Genomic DNA, 20226 nt, shown 5'->3' on the forward strand with positions numbered 1-20226 from the left:
AGTATTGGTTCATCAGTGTTTCAAAATACTCAAGCATGTGTGTCTAAACATGCAGCCACAAGCTCATTTGCATATCATGAACCTTACACATTAATGCATGTGATTGGACACGTGTGTGTGTGTGTGTGTGTGTGTGTGTGTGTGTGTGTGTGTGTGTGTAGGTGTCTGTGGGAGTGGGGGTTGGGGACTGGCTGCTCAATCTAATTTGTCATGCAGTGTGAACTGTCTGGATCTTCAGCTAAAATGTGTTAATGAGCACAAAGCAGACTATGAAGTACAGAGTAATCCCTCTGAAGAAGCACAGCAGCTTCTGGTTTATCACTGGGTTTGATTTCATTATAGATCAATCAGTCTTTTTTTTTTTTTACATTTCATCTGTTTTTTGTTTATTTTACAAAACACATTTTCTGATTTGAAGAATGCACATAAAGCATGACCATAATATTCCAATTCCATAAAAATGAGATTAATAAACATGTCCCACAATTCCTTTCCTATATGATATGTTTGTTCTCTAAAACATTTTCAGCTACATTGCACTCAGCATCCTGATAAAGGTAATGTAGCCCAAAACGTTTGGAGAATATATAAAGTGCTGGAGAGCTGTTCAACTTTTCATTTGCTAGAGCTTAATGTCTTAAAATCCATTGTTTAGAATGGCCAACAGTGAAAACTTCAATTTCCAATGATATGAAAAGGAGAAAATCAGATATTTTGCTTGATTAATTATTCAAAATCTCTTTAAATCTCTGTTAAGGATTACATTTCTTTCTGTATCATGTCAATTGTTGATAGTAATTCTAAATGAAGTTATTATAAATTCCAGTCCCAACCTATTGAGGTGTTTTTTCTTCAGAGGTATTCACACTCCTCCTGTCAAACCCTTTTCCCAGGGAGAAAGTGAAGCCAATAGATGCAATAGATCAACAAAAAATTTCCCCCGACTCCCATGGTTCTTCGGCATAACCTCCATCGGTGACTTTCTTCCGCTCACAATGCAGAGTTTCCCTGCGATTCATCGCCTTGTCCTGGAACCACAATAACATCTCTCTATTCTGCCCATTGTTGCAAGAAAACCCTTTGAAACATCAAGAAGATTGTGGGTTTTGTACGTAGTCAGAATTTTGGATACATATTGTAGCAGTTGTTATTCTTACCATCAATGATTTAGAGGATCCTCTGGGCTTTTAGGTGTTGCTACATGTGCAGAAAGCAGACATCAGAGCAGCTTTGGCATGAGTACAGTCCATTTGGAGAGCTGTCAGCCGTGTCTCTGCTCTCTCGGTGCCTTTTCAGCACAATCAGGGCCTCAGCCATCTCTCTACAGGTCTGAGGAAACAGAACCATGCTCTGCTCTTCTATCTGAGTCAGATACTGTATATCATTTGAAAGGTAGCGCATGACAAGGATGTGGGATGTGGGGGTAGGTGGGATAAGAGAGTTTCACACAAAGAAAGAGAGAAAGAAAGATGTTTTGTGGAAGAAAAGAACTCATGAGCCACTGAGCTTGTGGATAGTAGCGGTGAAAACGGATCACAAAAGAGAATTGCAACCATCTTAAAAACCTGCTTGGGTTTGCAATTATGGTATCTTGAGCCTCTGCCACCCATCAGATGGAGGGCACTGTATGAAAAGAAGAATTAATTAGAGAAAAGGTCCAATGATGGCTGACCTGTTTCTGCCGAACGGCACTTGAATCAGACACAGGAGAGTGCAGGAAACTGGGAAGGAGTGTGGAATGGAGCGTTCACGTGCTCTTAATTCTTTTTCTCCTACATGTGAACAAATGAACTGCAGGGAGGGGAGCAGCACGATTAAGTGTTAAATAAAATATGGCCAGCTGACGTGAATTGATCACAGAGAAATGTGGGACAGAGAAAGGTGATTCTTCAAGAGTAGCGAGCGTAGCTGTGAAAGACCCCCACAGGGGCAGTGCTTGCCTGCTCTCCAGTACTTAATACAACATCATCATTGGTCCTTGTCACACAAACTCAATTACACACAATCTTCTGGCGCTTTGATATAGGCGTGATTGTGTTGTGTGTGGGTTGTTGTTTGCAGTTGGATTCAATATGGAACAACAGGAAATGTTTGTCGATTTGTATGTGTGCCATGTTGACATTTCTGTTTAGTTACTAATCAAAATTAAGCTGATCCATGTGGCCGTGCAAACTCACGGTTTATGCTGTCTTCTTCATCAGAATCAACCAAAAATGACAACATATTGGGCAACAAGCAAATAAAAGAGTGATGAAAAGCATAGGAGGAAAGATGCAGGGGGAGAATTGTTGAAACTACAACATGTACGTGTAGGGAGTCCCGGGGATTTCATCTCCAGCCTGTTAAATCCATCAGCAAGTTGTCAAATATCAGGTGGCATTAATTATGGATGCCTTCTGTAATGGCTGAGATGTTTGTTTGGTGAGCCGGTAAAATTGGACCCTGGATTTGAAGAGGAATGGGTCAGCGAGGTCACACGTGAGCGCTGCGCCTCTCTTTCTTTCCTGCTCCCCTCCAATTTAGAGAAAGCACTCAAAGAATAATGAGAAGAGTGGGAAGAAATGGGAGCGAGAGGGAGAGAGAGAGCGGGTGAGAGACAATACGAGAGGGTCATGTTGAATAAAACATAGCTGAGAGAAAGAGATGGATGGATGATTGGGAAAGATATGCGGAGCTTTCCACTACTGCTACTGTATTCAAGCCAGCGTATACAGTAATGTACACACCTGCATGCTCACACACTCACACGTGTCAACACGTGTAGCCTACATACTCACCCTGCACAACTTTGGATTTCACCACAGCCACTGGGGAAATTACCACAATCCCAATCATTTACACATCTAGCTGCAGCTCTGGCAGGCTCTGCAGGCTGGGACAGGCTCCCCCTCCACTCTCCCCACCCCTGAGTGAGTCTCCCTGGACTGGGCAGTCCAGTTCCTGCCCCTGTCCAGTACTGGGCACCAGCTGGTCTGAGAAGGCTCTTATAATGTCTCTGTTATTAGACTTGGGAAATGGAGACATTTAACATGGCTGCAGCTGAGACTAAAGCCCCACGGCCCTGTCTGCAAATTACATTGCTCTCACAAACAATCCCATTGAAAGAAGGCCACTGAGGAGGGACTTCGGTTTTCGAAAGTGTAGCCTTGATGACCTAGTTTCAGTGTGTGTGTGTGTGTGTGTGTGTGTGTGTGTGTGTGTGTGTGTGTGTGATCATCACTACCAAGAATCACAACAAAGTTTAACATTAATTTAAAACTAAATGTTTTCTAGCTTTATTTTTGTTGTTGTAGATAGGAGTTATATTCCTCTTTCTTCACTTTGCAAAAAACCTTTCAGCCTCTCTGCTCTCACTTTCTCAACAGTTTCCATCTAATCCTCATGTCTACTTTGATTTTCTCCCGTCCACTTTAGCTGATTTGTGTAGAGCCCCAATCTGGTCACTGGCTGTTTGTTGTTGTCTAGACTGATGCGTGTTTGTTTGCAGTTCGGCTTCTCCTATTGATCACAGCAGGTAGCATCCCATTTTGTTTGATCAAGTGTGCACATCTGAGGACTGTCTGATTCTGATCACACAGCTGAGGAAAATAGCAGTGATGGTTCTTTTTTTTTTAACGCATGTGTTGATATACCTGTGTGTGTCATTTAGCACTGGTTTCCAGCCACATATGATCATATTTATACATGCACAAAGACACAAACACATGCTAAACTGAAGGGGTGTCACAGATTATGGCCTGAATGTGTGCATAATGCAACCAAATGATGATTTTTTCCTCTCAGATTATTTCATCAGATGGATTTTTACATCCCTGAGAGGATGAAAATATCCATAGTTCACATATTAAAGGCAGGAATTTGAGAAACGTTTTTTGTAACAAATATTTTTTCTGTCTTTCTTCTCTCTTTTTAATCATCTTATCTTCTTTTTATCTTATCTTATCTGATCTGATCTGATCTTATCTTATCTTACCTTATCTCAACCTTCAACCTTCATTCTTTTGCAAGTTACAAGGTGCATGAGCTGCACACTGACAGTCATCTCTGTCCTACAGCGCCCTCTAACGGCTGAGCTTTGTCATTACATCCACCACACGCAGTAAACATTGAGTGGGCACTACAGACTCGTATGTGGTCATCATCCGTTGTTTCAGATCAACAGGCCCGATCCTTCCAGGACGCCACGGTGTGTTTCACGACCAGCGGGAAGACGGAGCAGCCCGGGCCGGTACTTTAGTTTCGTCCGGAGCGGTAAGCACCGAGCATCACTGTTATTATTATTGTAGTTTTTACTCATCAGAATCCATGAGACTCAAGTTGATCTGCTGTGGCGACCCACCCTGTGTCCGGAACCATGCAATGACGGATTTGTGAATATGTTGTTTTTGTTACATTGTAGCATCATGAAGAAACGCAGCATCCGATTTATTGCTGCTGCACAGAAGATGCGTTACAATTGTTCTGGCTCCATCTTTGTCCTGTAACATCCATTGAGCTAATGCTATCTGGCTGGTAAAAGCTACATAAATAGAAAGAAAAACTAGGCTCCCTTCCCATTCAAATGAACACACTGTACTCTGCTGAGCTGACCCTCAGTGCTGAAAACATAAAGGCGACTATTTGGGACTCACAAGTAAGTGTCTGTTTTTTAATGTGTAAACAAACAGGCCCACAAACATGGCAGCAACAACAATTAATGACCTGCTGCAGTAAAACTGCGCTGTCATGATGATAAAACAATATGAGGTCATTTATTGGATCGTTTCTCATAAATGATTTAAAAAAACAAACATTATAATAATAAGGATTTATTATTTACAACGTGTTATGACATGTTCATTGGGACTGTGAGGTTTATGTTTTATTTAGGCTATTTGTAAGGGATCATGTACAATATTAAACATAAATGTTTCCATTTGATGCATTGCTTGAAGCAATTCTTCACCTGCATCCCTTAGCAGGTCATGATTGATTTGATATAATAATTAGGAGAATTTTGTTTTTTTTATTAAAGGTGCAGTATGTAAAAATTTAGTAGCATTAAGTGGAAAAGACTTGGCAGAAATGGAATATAATATTCATAAGTATGTTTTAATGAGTGTATAAATCCCATGAAAATAAGAATAGTTGTGTTTTCGTTACCTAGAATGAGCCCTTTATATCTACATAGGGAGTGGTCCTCTTCCACGGAGCCCACCATGTTGCACTGCCTTTTTTCTACAGTAGCCCAGGATGGACAAACCAAACACCGACTCTAGAGAGGGCCATTCGTGTTTTTCGTGAGTTTCGCGGCCACCATAGGTTATCCTACATGCCTGGAACGGGATGGGGGAGGGGAGGGTTACTCAGTTGGTTGCAATCTGCAAACTCACCATAAGATGCCACTAAATCATACACACTGATCCTTAAATGGATCAATGTATCATTATTTACTAGAATGTACAAATCACATGCCAACGATCAAACTGATTAGTATCATTGAGTTAGATGGTCATATTACATACTATTTGCTAGCAGCCAATGTGGATGGCTGCGCACAGTGCGGTTCCTTTTCTAGTTTGGACTCATACTGATCTGCCAAACTCGCTATGCTCTTTAGCAGTCAGCTCCCCCTGCTGTCCATGAGGTGCCTCTGCGCCCCATGCGTTTCAAACCCTCCCTCCAGCCTTTGGGCCATGCCTCCTCATTTACATACAGTTTGAAAAGCCGAATGTCAAAAATACGAAATAGCAAACGGTAAAAAAAGTGCCAATGCAAATCCAAAAAACTTTTTAAGCTTTTAGTTTTGGTGTTTCCATTTAAGCTTTTCCTTTTCCCTTTTTGAGTTTCATATATGATGTTTCCCTTTTCTTATTTCCATTGCCATTTTCAATTTAATCTTTAAAATTTAAGTTTTCAGTTTGAGCATTTTCATTTAAGCTTTTGCATTTTAAATTTCACTCTTTTTCATTGTCACTTTATATTTTCAAGTGATCATTTTTACATTTTAAATTTGCTTTTTCAATTTCATTTTTCTTTTTAAGTTTAATTATGGTCTGATTGTTCCTAGTAGTGTAGTAAAATAATAATCTTTTTCATTTTATCTCTTTTAATTTTCTATTTGGACTCATAATTTTAATTATGACCAAAAATATCCTCCATACACCAGACACACCCAAGCTCAATCACTACAGAGCTTTAAAATTTTCGCAAGTTCTGACATGTGTGCCAATTTTCGCGAGTTTTCAACCATCCCAAGCCCCCCAAAAATGCAATGGTATCCTAGAATAATAATAATCTCTACAAAAACAATAGGTTCCTCACAGTTTCAGTGCCAGGGACCGTTGGGGCCTTGGCACTTTTGTGCTCAGGCCTTAATTAATCCTGAAGATGGCCAAGACATAATCTAAAGCAACACATATTAGTGCTGTTCTCAAATTAAGAAATTCTTAGCTAACTATTGGTTATAAGATTTCTTCCCCGATGAATGCAGTACTGAGGGAGGGAATCATTAAACTTTACTGAACCTGAGACAGTCCTGAAACCGCATTGTATATGCTGTACACACAATTTACTTATACTGTAGTACAGATTTACACTACAGAACTATCTCCAGTAGCTTATTTGATTTCCCCTGATATCAGATAGGTTCTTAAAACAAACAACTTCTCATGCAGTGCAATAGAAGGCTTATTAAGTAATGTATCCTGGCCTCAGAGAGCTCCCCAAATAATTAGGTAAACTTCATAAACAACCAGTGGGCCACCTGCTACAAAAAGAGATAACAATGTAGTGCCACAATAAGTCCACTAACGGACACACTGCTGCATGACAGCCAGCAGATACTTCATATTTTACATTTCTTTAAATATAATTGTTCCTAATGTGTTTGTGTGTCAAATGTGGCCATTTTTCATTAATATTTCAACCACTCACTTGTACCCACGCTTCATATCCTTCTGCAGCTCACTGTATTTTTCCAGTTATTCTGTGCAACATGTCTGTAATCTGCACTTGTTTTTAGGAGTACTCATTGATCCCTGCTGCACCGATAACTTGACTCAGATCCGGGTCGTACCTCAGTGTCACCATGCGCTCCTCGACCGCATCTGCCGCTCTCCTGTGTCTGCTGGCGGGGGCTGTGTCAGCCATTCAGATCCCCCAGACAGGTGAGAAGACCGGCATGGGGCCAGATGAGACTGCAGGGCTCAACAAAGAGAGGGAAGTGAGGAATTAAAAGAGGTCAAGGTGGCAGCATGCTGAGTGTCATGTCAGTGTTTCTTGTATATTTAAGAGGAGTCTTTATGAGACACAAGACAGAAGATTGAAAGCACTGAACAGATGCTGTGTTTTTAAGGGGTCCAGGAGCTTTAGACTCAATTGATGAAATGCTGCATATTTGGGCTAGTTTAGTTCTATTTATTGCTTACAGTTTGGTTTATTTCTGCCCTATTACCAGCCTTTCTATGTTATTGGATAGGAAAGTTTGGGATTTTTAAATTTTATTTGACATCTTCATGTTGATCATCCTCTTTATTTATTCATGTAGGCTGCAACTAATGACTGTTTTTATTAAAAATTAATCTGCAGACTGTTTTCTTGATTAATCAGTTAATTGTTTGGTTTATAAAATGTCAGAATATATTAAAAAATGCCAATCACAGAGAGAAAAGCAGCCTATACTCATCTTTCAGAAGCTGGAACCAGAGTTTGGGGCATTTTAACTAGAAAAATGACTTAAATGATGAATTATGATTCTTAAAATAGTTGCTCATTATTTTTCCATTGATTAACTAATCAGTTTTGATTGACTAATCATTTCTGCTGTAAACCAATGAATCTGAGTACGGAGTCTCTGAAAATCATACATTCGTCGCAAATTCCAGAGACCAAGAACACCGGCAACTGTGACAGTAGTCTAAATGCAAAGATAGCCTTATCAATTAATTACATTTTTTTTCCCTCAAAAACCGTAATTGCCTCTTAATTGTTAAACAGCTGATGACTGCTTGACACTTAATCTGTGTAGGTTCAGTCAGACTGTAGTGTGTAGTTCAGTCTGTTGTGCATGAACCAGCTGAGTCATTAACTTTTCCTCCAGTGTTCTTGGACAAGCATCAGGCGAGCTCTGTAATCTCCCGTTCGAAGAGGAACGTTGACGGCAGTAACCTGGCTCCGACTCCCACCGTGGAGCAGGTTTGCATGGAGAAGGTGTGCTCATATGAGGAGGCCAGAAAGCTCTTCCAGGACTCGTACCGCACGGTGAGCTCCTGAATTTCACTGTGAAATCCTTCTTTGTCCTCTTTGCTTTGTCTATTTCCGTCTGCACTGGGTAAATGACAGAGGAAGCCATTATGCATCTTCTCCTGCACTTATCACTCTCAATTTTCTCTTCCAGGATATCTTCTGGTCTGTTTACATTGGTAAGTGCTGTGTTAAAACGACTCCCCATCACTGCACATTCATTAGTAGCGTTACTCCGTCTCATAGACTTGCTGTCTGTGTTAAGATGGAGACCAGTGCGCAGACAACCCCTGCAAGAATGGAGCCATGTGCTCGGACAGCGTGGGAGGCTATGACTGTGTCTGCAAGTCCGGTTTTACAGGAGTCCACTGTGAAACAGGTGAGGAGGAGATGTCGTCAAGTTTTATGTGATCATCGTTAATTTTCTTTTCATCTGCTGTTAGTGCTGATGGCTTCAGTCTCTCTGTTTCCACGGTGCAGACCAGACTCTGTGCACCCTTGAAAAGAACAAGGGCTGCTCCCAGTTCTGCAAACCAGGCTACACGTCTTACGAGTGCTCCTGCGCCCGTGGATGGAAGCTCAGCCAGAAAGACAGGAATAAGTGTGAGGCTATAGGTATGTGATCAGTTTGGCTTCATTTTGATGTCTGTTTCCTGTGTGAAGATAGAGGAAGAAATGATTCTAACTTAAAAAAGTAATCATAAGCATCTCACATTCTTCTTTCAGACCCTTTCCCCTGTGGTAGGGTGAGAAGTCTGAGACAGTGGGATGACAGACTGTCCAGCAACATCCGCAGCAACTTTGAGGGACTTATCTGTTCTTCTAAAGAGTGTCCCTGGCAGGTAGGAACACACACACACACAAACATACACACATACACACACTCATGTTGCTGCATGTCACTGGGTTCGTGGTGTCGTTCGCAGGCTCTCCTGAAGAGTAGAGAGTCAGATGGTTTCTGCAGCGGAGTCATTCTGAAGGAGAACTTGGTCTTGACTTCAGCTCAATGTGTTCACAAATACAGCCCCTCCCAAGTGGCCGTTGGTGAGTAGACAAAAGACATAATCACACCTTTACTATTATTATTGCTACTGCTAATAATTATAATAATATGATCAAAGAAAATATAGTTATTTGTACTTACTTACTAATGTGAAGTCCATGCGCAGTTGACTACAGGTGCAGGACAAAAGCAGCACACAAAGGAAAAGGAGGACTTTGCAAGCTCCCAAAAAGTTAATGGTGCAACATTTAGACCTACAAAGTCTCTGTCAGGAAAACATCCATGTGAACAAAAAGCAGGCAATATATACAGACAAAAAAAACCAGCTCTACCTACAATTAGGAGATCACATGATACAAAATAATACTCATTATCTATCCCCAAACAAATTTCCATGCACATTAAAAATACAAAAATGTCCAAAAAAGGACTGTAGCCCAAACAGGACATATGGTATACAGATTTTCACATTTCTGCAATACAAATTTTTTTAGTTGAAAAAAAAAAGTTGAAATAATACATAAGAAGAAACAAATCTGTAAGTAGTAAGTAAGTTCGTCACCAGGGGGGGACATACCATCAAAGAGGGGAAAAAGGAACATTTAGATCTTATATGTATTGTTTTTATAAGAAGGGGTTCAGGTCTAATTCCTCATTTAAACCATGAGGTGATGCAGTATTCAGTGTACATAAATGACACCCTAAATTTAGATTTGTGCTTATGCAAAAATCTTTTAAGGTCAAATACACAGCACACAAATTGAGAAGATTATGTGACTACATTGTTTTAAGTGTTATGCATATGCAGGTCAAAGATATCAGTTAAAAACTGATCACAGGACCCACATGTCAGTGTGTGTACATGAACTTTAGAAACATCATCATTGTAAAGATTTTCTCTTACCTGTACTTCCTTAGGCAAGCGCAGGACCACTGACGAGGAAACTGAACAGATATTGTACGTAAAAATAGTTCACGTCCACCCACGCTATGTGGAAGGTCGCCCTGACAATGACTTGGCTGTAATTGAGCTTCGTGACCGCATCACCTTTAAGAACGAGGTGATTGCTGCCTGTCTGCCAGAAAGAGACTTTGCCGAGAGCGTCCTGATGTCAGGAGAGTTACCCGCTGTGGTCACTGGTTGGAAAGAACCCAAGCAAGAATCTGCTTTTCAGGGCCAGCTTACCCTCAACCAGCTGGCGTACAACCGCCTGCCTCAGTGTCTGGAGACTCACCCCAACCTGATTACCAATAAAATGGGCTGCACCGCTCCCCGGACCAACGCCGACTGCACTATGAGCTCCGGCAGCCCCCTGCTCACTCTGTACAGGGAGGTGTTCTTCCTCACTGGGGTGGTCAGCCAGCCACCAGGGGCCGACTGCAGCAAAGGCTACATCTTCCAGAAAGTGTCACGCTACCTTGGCTGGCTTCGGCCGCTCATGGGCTCCCGTTAGATGGGGGAATCAGGGAGGTGAGGGAAGGAGGACATGGACATTATGGAAAATATAGTATAATACAGGTGAATAAATACTAAAAACAGGGAATCAAGTCAATATTTCCATGTGTGTACTTCTAGCTCAGTCATTTCAGTAGTTTTTATCTTGCTGCCTTTAAATATTATCCACTTCCTGTTAGAAAATACATCTTAACATCCATATAATCTCCCATCTGAAAAGGTAATTGCTTCCCATTGCTCTCTGTGGACTTCCTCATTTATCCACAAGGTGGCTCTCTATCAACATACAGAGAGCCACTCAGTATATGTGGCTCAAAAGCAGCAAGAGATGCATTGAATTACTCCGCGTGTATTCTGTGATGTGGACATAACTTTAAGTGATTTTATTTTTTATTGACCACTGTACTGGTTGACATGCACCTTGTAGCATTCCAGATAATCACTGTTTTACGAATGTAATAAACCCTAACACCACATCTGAAGGCAATTCTGTCATTTTTTTCTATTTCCTAGTTTAGCCTGTTTGCATGCTAACATTAGCTTATCAGCATTAAACACAAAGTACATTTGAGACTGATGTTTTGGACAAATTGAAATTTTGATGTGATGATGGCACTATATGCCAAGTTACGGGATCATCAAAGTTATTGCAGTTGGTCCTGAGAGGGACATTAATGCCAGTACAAAATTTCACGATAATCCATCCATACTTGTTGAGAGATTTCACTTAAAACCATGAACGTCAACTTCATGGTGGTGCCAGAGGAAAAGTCATAGAATTACCAAAGCTATCAGCATACACTCTCTGGGAACCATGAATGTGTGTACAAAATCTTTTGTCAATACATCCCCTAGATGTGGAGATATTTTACAGGACAAGTAAGAACTTTGACCAACTGATGGCATCAGAGGAAAAGTCAAGAGATCACCAAAGTCAGGCAGATTCATCCTCAGGGGACCATGAATGTCTGTACAAAATTTCATGGCAATACATTTTATAGTTCCTGAGATATTTCAGTTTGGATCCATAGAGCCATCACTAGCATAGCTAAAAATACAGATGAGGACAAAAATAGTACCGAAACATAAAGGTTAATGCAGTCAAACACAAGAAGATTTGAACATTTGAGATAAACAAGCGATTAAAGTCATGAAAAGAAATAAATGATCTGAGTGAGTTGGGAAAGTTATTCCAGTCTTATCCAGCTTGCCTGTTCATGTTTAGACCTAAAACAAGTAAAAACATGCAAACTTTCAACCATCAAATCTGCAGTTCTCCTAATTTTGATGTGACAATTCTCAGCTCGTCATATATTCCGCCTTTAGTCTCAGGCAGGCATATTAGCTTGCCATCACTGTCACATACCCCTGTGTTGTCTGGCAACATTTTCCCACAGACACTCGCCCTCTACAGTCTTCTCACAGCCTCCCTGGTGAACAAGGCCAGGGCCATGTCATGCACGGAGAGAAAAGAAGAGGCAGAAGAATGGGCAAGAAAGAGAGTAAGAGACGCCAAACAACAAAAACCTGGCCTGCCACTTTTGATCGGGCGCTTGAAAAGGACAGCTCTGAAAGCTGGGGCCCACGTTGCCTGTTGCCATGGTACTCACCTAGGAGATGGCTCCTTGCTCCCAAAAATGGCTCTGCTCCTTTACTGGGCCATCCAGTGGAGATTAATTTGAGTGGAGCTCCTTCCTTCCTGAGTCTGGTCCCACTCTCTGGTCCTGCCAGCTCCATTTATATGCTCAAGCATACATATACACAGGGACATGCGAAAACACACGCTGAGCAAGGTAGCAGCTAAACATTAAGCTTCATCTGCTCTGAGGCTACTAAATTCAGGCTGTTTTGAAGTCAATGTATTACTGAAATATCAAACAGCCGCTGCATTTTATTCCCTGAATCAAGCCTAAAATCTGAGCAATTGTTGAGGAGAGGACGTGATGTGAATGCTGAGAGGTGAAAAGAGGGCTGAGTGAGAGATGTTTGACAGAGAGATGAGATGAAGAGATGGAAAAGATAGATTCTTATAAATGAAGAGCAGGGACAGACCAAGGGCCCTGGGACTTGTGATGTTGACACAGAAAGGAAGTCAGTCATTACATATGGATTGATGGAATCGCAGTATATTAGACATGAATGAAAAGCCCTTGGAGAAAAACATTAGCAAGGCCATTACTGATGGCGGAGGGAAGAGAAAAGCACTTAATGTCAAAGCTTTCACTACACACAAATCTAATGTTACTATTGCTGGAGGAGACGGCTGCAAAAAGCAAATGTGAGAAAGAGTTGATATAGTTGAATTGTACTATAATATTGTCATGTGGGTACATCTGGTCACTGACCTACTAAATCAATAATCCTTTACTCTCCCCAAACCCAAAAAATAGCTTCATGCTGTGACCTCAAATCCTCCCTAGAGTGTGTGAGTGTGTGCGCATGCTTGAATGTATGCATAACACATACTTATTTGTGTCTTGTGAGTCTAGAGGATGGGGTGGGTGGGTGTATGGGGGGGGGGGGACATCAAATGACAGACTTTGGAAAGGATTATCTGTCTGTGTGGTGTCTGATTCCACGTAGGGGGTTAGCAGTATGTCTGAGCATTGCGTGCAGATTGATTGAGTTAAAGTCTGTGTGCTGTGACTGGCTATGTGTGTAATGAGCGCTCTGCTATCTGTGAAGGCATGCCTATGATCTTGTCCAATAATCCCCCCTTCCCAAAATCCATGTCCCCAATCTTTTCTCCCTTCAGGACTCCATAGACATGGGGTTCTGCAGCCAGATTGGGTGGCAAAGCTTCTCCCCTCTACCCCACCCCGACTCAAAATATGCCCCATGCTAGACAGAGCAGCTTCCACTTGGGCGGGTAATTGTGCATGAGGGTGGAGGTAACACAGGACCTCAAGAGGTTAGGGCCTGGTCTGGGATGAAGGGGCTGAAAGAGAAAGAGAGAGACAAGCTAGCCTACAGCCATGCTGGCAGCTCTCTGAGGCTGTACTTGAGCTACATGCTAACACTGCTGACTTGCTCACAAACACAATGTTAAAAGATAAGGCTGGTGATTTTCTATATTTTTCTTATTGTCCAGTGCAGTGTGGCTAATTGACATGTTTTAGTTAGCACTAAATTAGCATTTATTGATACTAATTAGCATTAAAACATTAGCTGAGGCTGATGGGAGTGTGCTTAGTTTTGAAGGTATTTGGTCATAAACCAGAGTATTGGACAAATTAAAATTAGATCTGATGATGCAACTAGGGGAAAATGAAGGAATCATGAAAGTTATTACAAATCATCTTGACGGGGACATGAATGTGTGTACCAAATTAAATGTTGATGGTCAATATCATGGTGCCACCAGAGGAAATGTCTGGGGATCACTAAAACCACTGGGATTCATCCTCTAGGAACCATGAATGTCTCTTATGGCAAACTATCCATTAAATGTTGAGATATTTTAGTCTGGATCAAAGTGGTGGACAGACCAACCGACCCACACATCTTTTGTGGCTAAAAATCATCTAACCTCAAATAATCCTCTGTATAACCTCACTTTATCAGTGCGCCTTATTCCACACCAAGTAACACAAATAAACAGCAACAGGGACCAACAGACATCTCACTTTATCTGGTCTTCAATGACTTTCCGGTATTTCACCTTCATCTTTGCTGTCCTCTGTGACATTTCTGCACTGCTGATAAAAAGAGCACCCTTTATCCACCTCTGACCGTAACCAGTCCTGGTCCTTGAGACAGGCTCAAAAAACAATATGTCATTTTCAGCATGTGGACCTGATGACTGGATGATAGAGGAGGAAGGTAAATCCTGGTGCTGCCTTTATACCACTGACCTCACCCTGACCTTCCAAGGGTTAAATCTTGTTTAGAGCCATTGAGAAACCTGAGGAGCTGACAAAATGGTCTCCAAGGCTCACTGAATGAAAACAAAGGTGCTATGGTCCATGTGGTGGTCTTTGAAGAGGTCAGATAAGACCTGTTTGTTAGTGCATGTGCAAGAAATGTGTGTGTGAGTGCTTCTGTGTATGTGTTTGGTTCACTTGTGTGATTATATATGAATACATGACAACAAGTTGTGTATTTGTTTTCCTGGCCATGTGTGTGCCCTCCTGTCCTCCAGATACAGGACATGCAAATCTTCATATAGGTTGTTTTAAATTGACCTGACAAGGTCACATTCAGATGACCTTTAATATCTACCCTCCTTCTGTTTGGCTTTGCCAATTCAAAAAGGTCATGGCCTCTGCAGGTTTTCAGCATTCTGAGCATCCAGTAACAGCCGGGGGGTTTAAGTCACTGTGGTGAACAGATGAGGTCAGGATTATCCCTCTCAATATATTACCTTCATTACCTTGGCAACCAAGTCAGCACATTTTGCTACACAGTACAAGTATAGAAAACATGAGTTAATGTGTTTGTGTTTGAAGCAGAGCTAAAAGCAATAATTTGATATTTTGGGAAAAATACCTTTTTCAATATTTGGCAACGTTAGATGAGAAAATCGATATCAAGCTTGTATCTGTCTGAAAAATATGAGGCTAGAGCTAGTAGACAGTTAGCTTAGCTTGCCATAAAGACTGGAAACCACTAGTCTGATTCTGTCTAAAGGTAACAGAACCTCTAAAACTCACTAATTAACATGTTATATCTTGTTGAGCTTCAGAGGCACTAGTTTGGACACAGCTGGTAGCTGGCTTTCCCCGTTTCCAGTCTTAATGCTAAGCTAAGCTAACTGCCTGCTGTCTGCAGCCATATAATTTAAATACTGGACAAAAATAAGAGAGGTATCGATCTTCTCAGCTAACACTGAGCAAGAAAGTGAACAAGTATATTTGCCAAATCGGCAAACTATTCCTTTAATGTGCTTATTTAGACTGATATACATAAGACGTGTTCATGTAAAACTCTGCTTTACTATCTCTATATATCACATTACTATTACTACAGATAATATATTATGTGGTGACTGTTTTAGAAATGCATATTTGAATCAGACTTAACACGTTAGTATTTGTGGTACTTATACACAAAATAATTATTCAGCTGGTCTTTTCTCCTTATCAAACAATACCATCACACTTTACATCCTCTACCCCTGTGAGATACACTGCAGTCTGTGTCAAATGGGATGTGTGTCAGGGAACAAAGCTCTTTAAAATTAGACTCTTCCTGCTAATTTTGGACACCTGCATCCTGTCATAGTTAATACATCCCGTGAGGTCATAGGATCTCACCCTGATGCTCGTCACTGGAAACAGATGCAGCATGCAGCCTGTATGATGGCCACCCTGCTGTCAGCGTGTGGTTTGTTGTGTGGAACCTTGACACGCTGAGGCAACCTCCGGAGGCACATGGAGGCACGTAATGAAGGAAGGATGAAAAAGTGGAAAGAAAAAAATGAAAGAGAGGACATAAATATAGACAAACAACAACATGTGGATGTTGCAAATTTTGGAGAGAAAAACAGAAATAAATATGAGAGTCTGAATGTATAATATATAAACTAGAAGGAAGCATGACAGACAGTGCATGTGAATCTGTTGTTCCTATAGACACATGACACTTTAAGAGCATGTGCTCTTCTCATTAAAGCAAAATAACTCACCAGGCAGAGCCAAAGTTAGCTGACTGCCTGTCTGTAAAGCTATATTAGTCAGAGCTCCACACATGATTATACTGATCCAGAGCTACCTTGTCAACCTCTATAAATATTGAAGCAGGAGTCCCTTGCTGGCTGCTTTGATCCACAGATATAAATGCAAACATGACCACATGAGGACGTGCTGCGGTAGAATCTGTCACAACTTTGCTGCTCTACCTCAGAGCTTGAAAATGAAGAACATAGAAAAAAGGTAATTCAGTCATCAAATAACATGCTGCAGATCACAGGGTTTGTCAAGGTCACGGACTTAGTTAGTTAAGCTTTATTTTTTCCAGAAGTGTCACTGAGGTCAAGATCTCTTTTGCAAGAAATACTTGAGAGCAAATGACATAAGATCACAACAAAACACACAAAGAGGTTGTCACACTCTCAGATAAGGTATTCTTTCAGGTATTTTGAAAAAATATATCAGTAAGTAAATCAGTAAGTATCACAGTCCACAGTACTGGAAACCAGTCTTCCAAAGTTCAGAGTTGGAATGAACAACTTTTAAAGTCAGCCTATCATGTGACCAGATGTCATAGTTATTAACTTTGACCTCAACTAAGAGCAAGCTCTGTGTCAAAATAAATCTATAATATCCAAAAGTAAATAAGTTAAAATACAACAGGAAGACAATATCAGTTATACTGACTACACACATACATGCTGACCTTTTGATAAAACAATGTATTCTGTTGGTTTTTGTGTGTGTGTGTGTTTATGTGTGCATTTGGGCACACACACGTCCTGTGTTTGAACCCCGGCTGTCCCAGGCTGCATGGATTTCCACCGGGTGCTCTGGTTTCCTTCCACCATTAAAGACATGTATGTTCGGGTTTAAACTTCTGTTGGTGCCAAAGCACCTGGCAAAGGGGAGCTGGAATTGGTCCCTGGGCGCTGCATAGGATGGATGTATAGTACAGGTCAAATGCAGAGGATAAATTTCATTTCAATGTATGTTAGTGCTGAGAAATGACAGTAAAGAGAGTCTTAATCTTAGTTTGACATTTTGGGAAACATGCTTTTTCATTTTCTTTCCAGGTTCAGTAACTTCCAGAAGTCTTGTCTTCACTGTGAGTGTGCGCCTGACCAAGAAATACTTTTTTACACTTAGTTTTTGTACAGATCAAACAAGTGTATTATATAATCAACTTGTTATTTAGGGAGCTTTAGAAGTGCTGGTAGGTGTATTTTGATATCTTTGGACAGAGTCAGTCTTTGTGCTAAGCTGACCGGCTTTTGGTTCCAGCTTCATATTTACTGTGCAGACATGAAAGTGGTCTCGGTCTTTTCATCTTAATCTTGGCAAGAAAGCAAAAATTTTCCCAAAATGTTAAACTAATCCTTTAAAGTGGACATAGCATGCTTTTTCTGGTTTTCTGTTTTACGCTATGATGTTGCATACCTATGTTAAACTTGGTCAAAGTTCCAAAACGTGAGGTTAACTTATGTAGAAATGCTCCCTGCAAGTCAGAAGCCAATGCTTCAATCTGCTCTGAACGCTTTTTTTGTGACTGTTTTTTCTACCTTGGTGACGAGCTGATGTTGGCTCATTGCACATGATCATAAATGGCCGTTTGTTGTTAACTCACATATTTTGGATCAGATTCCGGCTCGAACATGTACAGATGTATTTGAGAAGTTGACATTTTGAGTAAAGAACAAGAAAAAGTAGTGAAATCCTACTACTATATTTTGTTGCTTGGTTTGTTGACGTAGCCTCCCAAGCCACTGGACGTCTGCTGAAGGGCAGCTTTCAAAGGATGGCCAATCAGAACAGAGTGGGCTCATCAGGAGGGGACTTAAAGAGACAGGAGGTAAAACGGCCTGTTTCAGACAGAGGCTGAACTGAGGGGCTGCATAAAGGCCAGTATAAGATAAATAAGGAGTTTTTTGAACTGTTAATCATGCAAAAATATACTAGTAAAGCCCCAGATTAACAATATAGACCTGGAAATGTGCATGATATGTCCCCTTTGAGTCTGCAAGTGGCACAGTTATTTGCCATTGCAGAACTAATTGTCTTACACACACTGAAGCACACCAAATGGGCCACCCTGGTTCTACATACAACTAAAACAACTGCAATGGCTTAATAGATCACTATTACTCTACAATGGAGATCTTCTTCCCAATCCCAATCCTCGTCATTATATGTGTTATAGTGTAATGATTCCCTTTTGTGTAAACAATCTTTCACCATCTATAACAAAGATGATGAGAATAAGGATAATACTGATGATATACCGACTGAGCCTGTCTGCTGATAACGCGAGATAACCCTTAATCAGCTCGGCCGCCCTGTTTCAAGCAGTGACCCTTCCCCTCCTCCTCTTTATCCACCCCCTCTTCCCATGCTGTCACTCTCCCAGCCTGCACCTGTCAGATTAGTCTCACATCCTCAGCTGCCACTCCATATGATACGCCTTCTTACTGCCCCTAGCCCACATGTCATCTCACTTTGCATGTATTTACGCATTTCTGTGTGTGTGTGTGAAAGACAAAGTGGGGGAGACAGAGGCAATGAGAGGGCAATCCCACGCAGAATGTGGGTGTGTAAAATGTGTGTGAGTGGGTGGTTCCCAGTGTCTCCCTGATGTTGCAGGATTCGTCTGGGTACTAACACGCAAAAGCCAAAGTGTAGATTAACACCCCCAAATCACTGGATTATTTGAAATCCCATAAAATAAGACCTAACTCTGTGAGTGGGTGGAGAAAGGAGGTTTCAGTCTCCATTGTCTGATAATATATAACACCAGCGGCACACTGGCTTTTGTATGGTTACCTGGTCTGAGGTGTCATGGCTGCCATACCATGATCTGTTCCTGCTGAGACAGCAGCGGTAACAGTTTTGGGAGCCAGTGCAAGCTGTTACTAAATCAACACAAATCACTTTCACCGGCTCTCATCATCACACAGGGCTACAGAGAGGATGGGGGTCCGGGTAGGGGTGGGGGTGAAGTTTGGGGTAGTGGGGGGTCCACCATTGAAAGCCTCCCTGGTAGATGGACTGGAGCAGCTGAGGCGACAAGCATGTGACGGGAGGGAGAAATAATAAGCAACACAGCGGTTTGTAACTGTGTCAAGTAGCCTGAGATAACCAGAGTAAACCCGGAAGAGAGTTTAGATTACTTTCAATATAAGAGAGTCACTGTGTAGCACAACGATGCTACAGAAACTTGCTTTTTACAAACAGCTGCTTCATAAGATCCACGCTTTGCTTATTTTCAAGTGAGACACGATGCGCATATAAGTGTTTTTGGTGATGTAAAAGAAGAGAGGCAGGTATTTTGAAAGTTTACTATTAAAAAATTAGCCTATAAAGTGATAAAATAAAATAACATGGGAGCAGGTCTTTGTGGAATGCGTATGGCAGCGCACCAACTGGTTCTGTTGCTGTTGTGGCTCAGCCGGTAGAGCTCCTTCTGTGCACATGTTGAAGTGTCCTTGAGCGAAACACTGCAGTGCCCTGCATGGTAGCCTACTGCCGGTGGTGTGTGAGTGTGTGAATGAGGGAAATGAGAGGCAAATTGGACAAAAATGCAGCACCATTCCATTTATTTAGCTTGTCATTTGGAAGAAACAGATCAGTATTATAGTAGACATGATGTGATTTCTATATTGGTGAACTAATGAAATTTACCTTAAGAACTTTATTCTGAAACATGTAACCGGAAATTAATTTTTAATAGTTTAACTTGGCACTCTCATGTCTCGTGGCATACTTTCTATTACTTTGGCTCAGTCAACGAGGGGAAAAACAGTTCTACAAACTGGAACTAAGCAGGAATAGAGTCCGAATAGTGCATACAGACTAACAGTGATATTTAAAATAGATTTTTAGAAGGTGTGTGTGTGTGCGTGAGAGAGAGAGAGAGA

The 20226-nt window shown here is 41.3% G+C and overlaps 1 protein-coding gene and 2 long non-coding RNA genes across 4 annotated transcripts; 1 reads left to right on the forward strand and 2 right to left on the reverse strand.

Annotated features, from left to right (window-relative positions):
- Nucleotides 1-722: 722 nt before the first annotated feature.
- LOC121884149 lies at nt 723-2841 on the reverse strand. Its single transcript, XR_006092308.1, has 2 exons — nt 1158-2841; nt 723-1028 (listed from the first exon to the last, which is right to left on the reverse strand). It is a non-coding gene; the product is annotated as an uncharacterized LOC121884149 (long non-coding RNA).
- A 1219-nt stretch (nt 2842-4060) lies between these two features.
- On the forward strand, nt 4061-11158 carry proza (protein Z, vitamin K-dependent plasma glycoprotein a). Of its 2 annotated transcripts, none has more exons than XM_042392797.1 (9): nt 4061-4251; nt 7004-7148; nt 8081-8241; nt 8378-8402; nt 8489-8602; nt 8704-8838; nt 8950-9065; nt 9150-9267; nt 10145-11158. In XM_042392797.1, the coding sequence occupies exons 2-9, from the start codon at nt 7070-7072 to the stop codon at nt 10678-10680; spliced, it is 1284 nt and encodes a 427-aa protein (XP_042248731.1). In that variant the 5' UTR covers nt 4061-4251; nt 7004-7069; the 3' UTR covers nt 10681-11158. The 2 variants fall into 2 exon arrangements, with proteins under 2 accessions (XP_042248731.1, XP_042248732.1); XM_042392798.1 differs by lacking the exon at nt 4061-4251 and adding an exon at nt 4298-4633.
- A 5454-nt stretch (nt 11159-16612) lies between these two features.
- Nucleotides 16613-19373, reverse strand: LOC121884600. Its single transcript, XR_006092384.1, has 2 exons — nt 19133-19373; nt 16613-17244 (listed from the first exon to the last, which is right to left on the reverse strand). It is a non-coding gene; the product is annotated as an uncharacterized LOC121884600 (long non-coding RNA).
- Nucleotides 19374-20226: the final 853 nt, after the last annotated feature.

This window comes from Thunnus maccoyii, chromosome 18 (genome assembly GCF_910596095.1).
Source record: "Thunnus maccoyii chromosome 18, fThuMac1.1, whole genome shotgun sequence".
Taxonomy (NCBI): domain Eukaryota; kingdom Metazoa; phylum Chordata; class Actinopteri; order Scombriformes; family Scombridae; genus Thunnus; species Thunnus maccoyii.

Excerpts from the sequence above, each read along its gene's own strand:
- proza (XM_042392797.1), top strand. The coding sequence starts at position 7,070 with ATGCGCTCCTCGACCGCATCTGCCGCTCTCCTGTGTCTGCTGGCGGGG. Across the intron at positions 7,149-8,080 it reads CATTCAGATCCCCCAGACAG|TGTTCTTGGACAAGCATCAG; the intron begins GTGAGAAGACCG and ends CTTTTCCTCCAG. Across the intron at positions 9,066-9,149 it reads CTAAAGAGTGTCCCTGGCAG|GCTCTCCTGAAGAGTAGAGA; the intron begins GTAGGAACACAC and ends TGTCGTTCGCAG.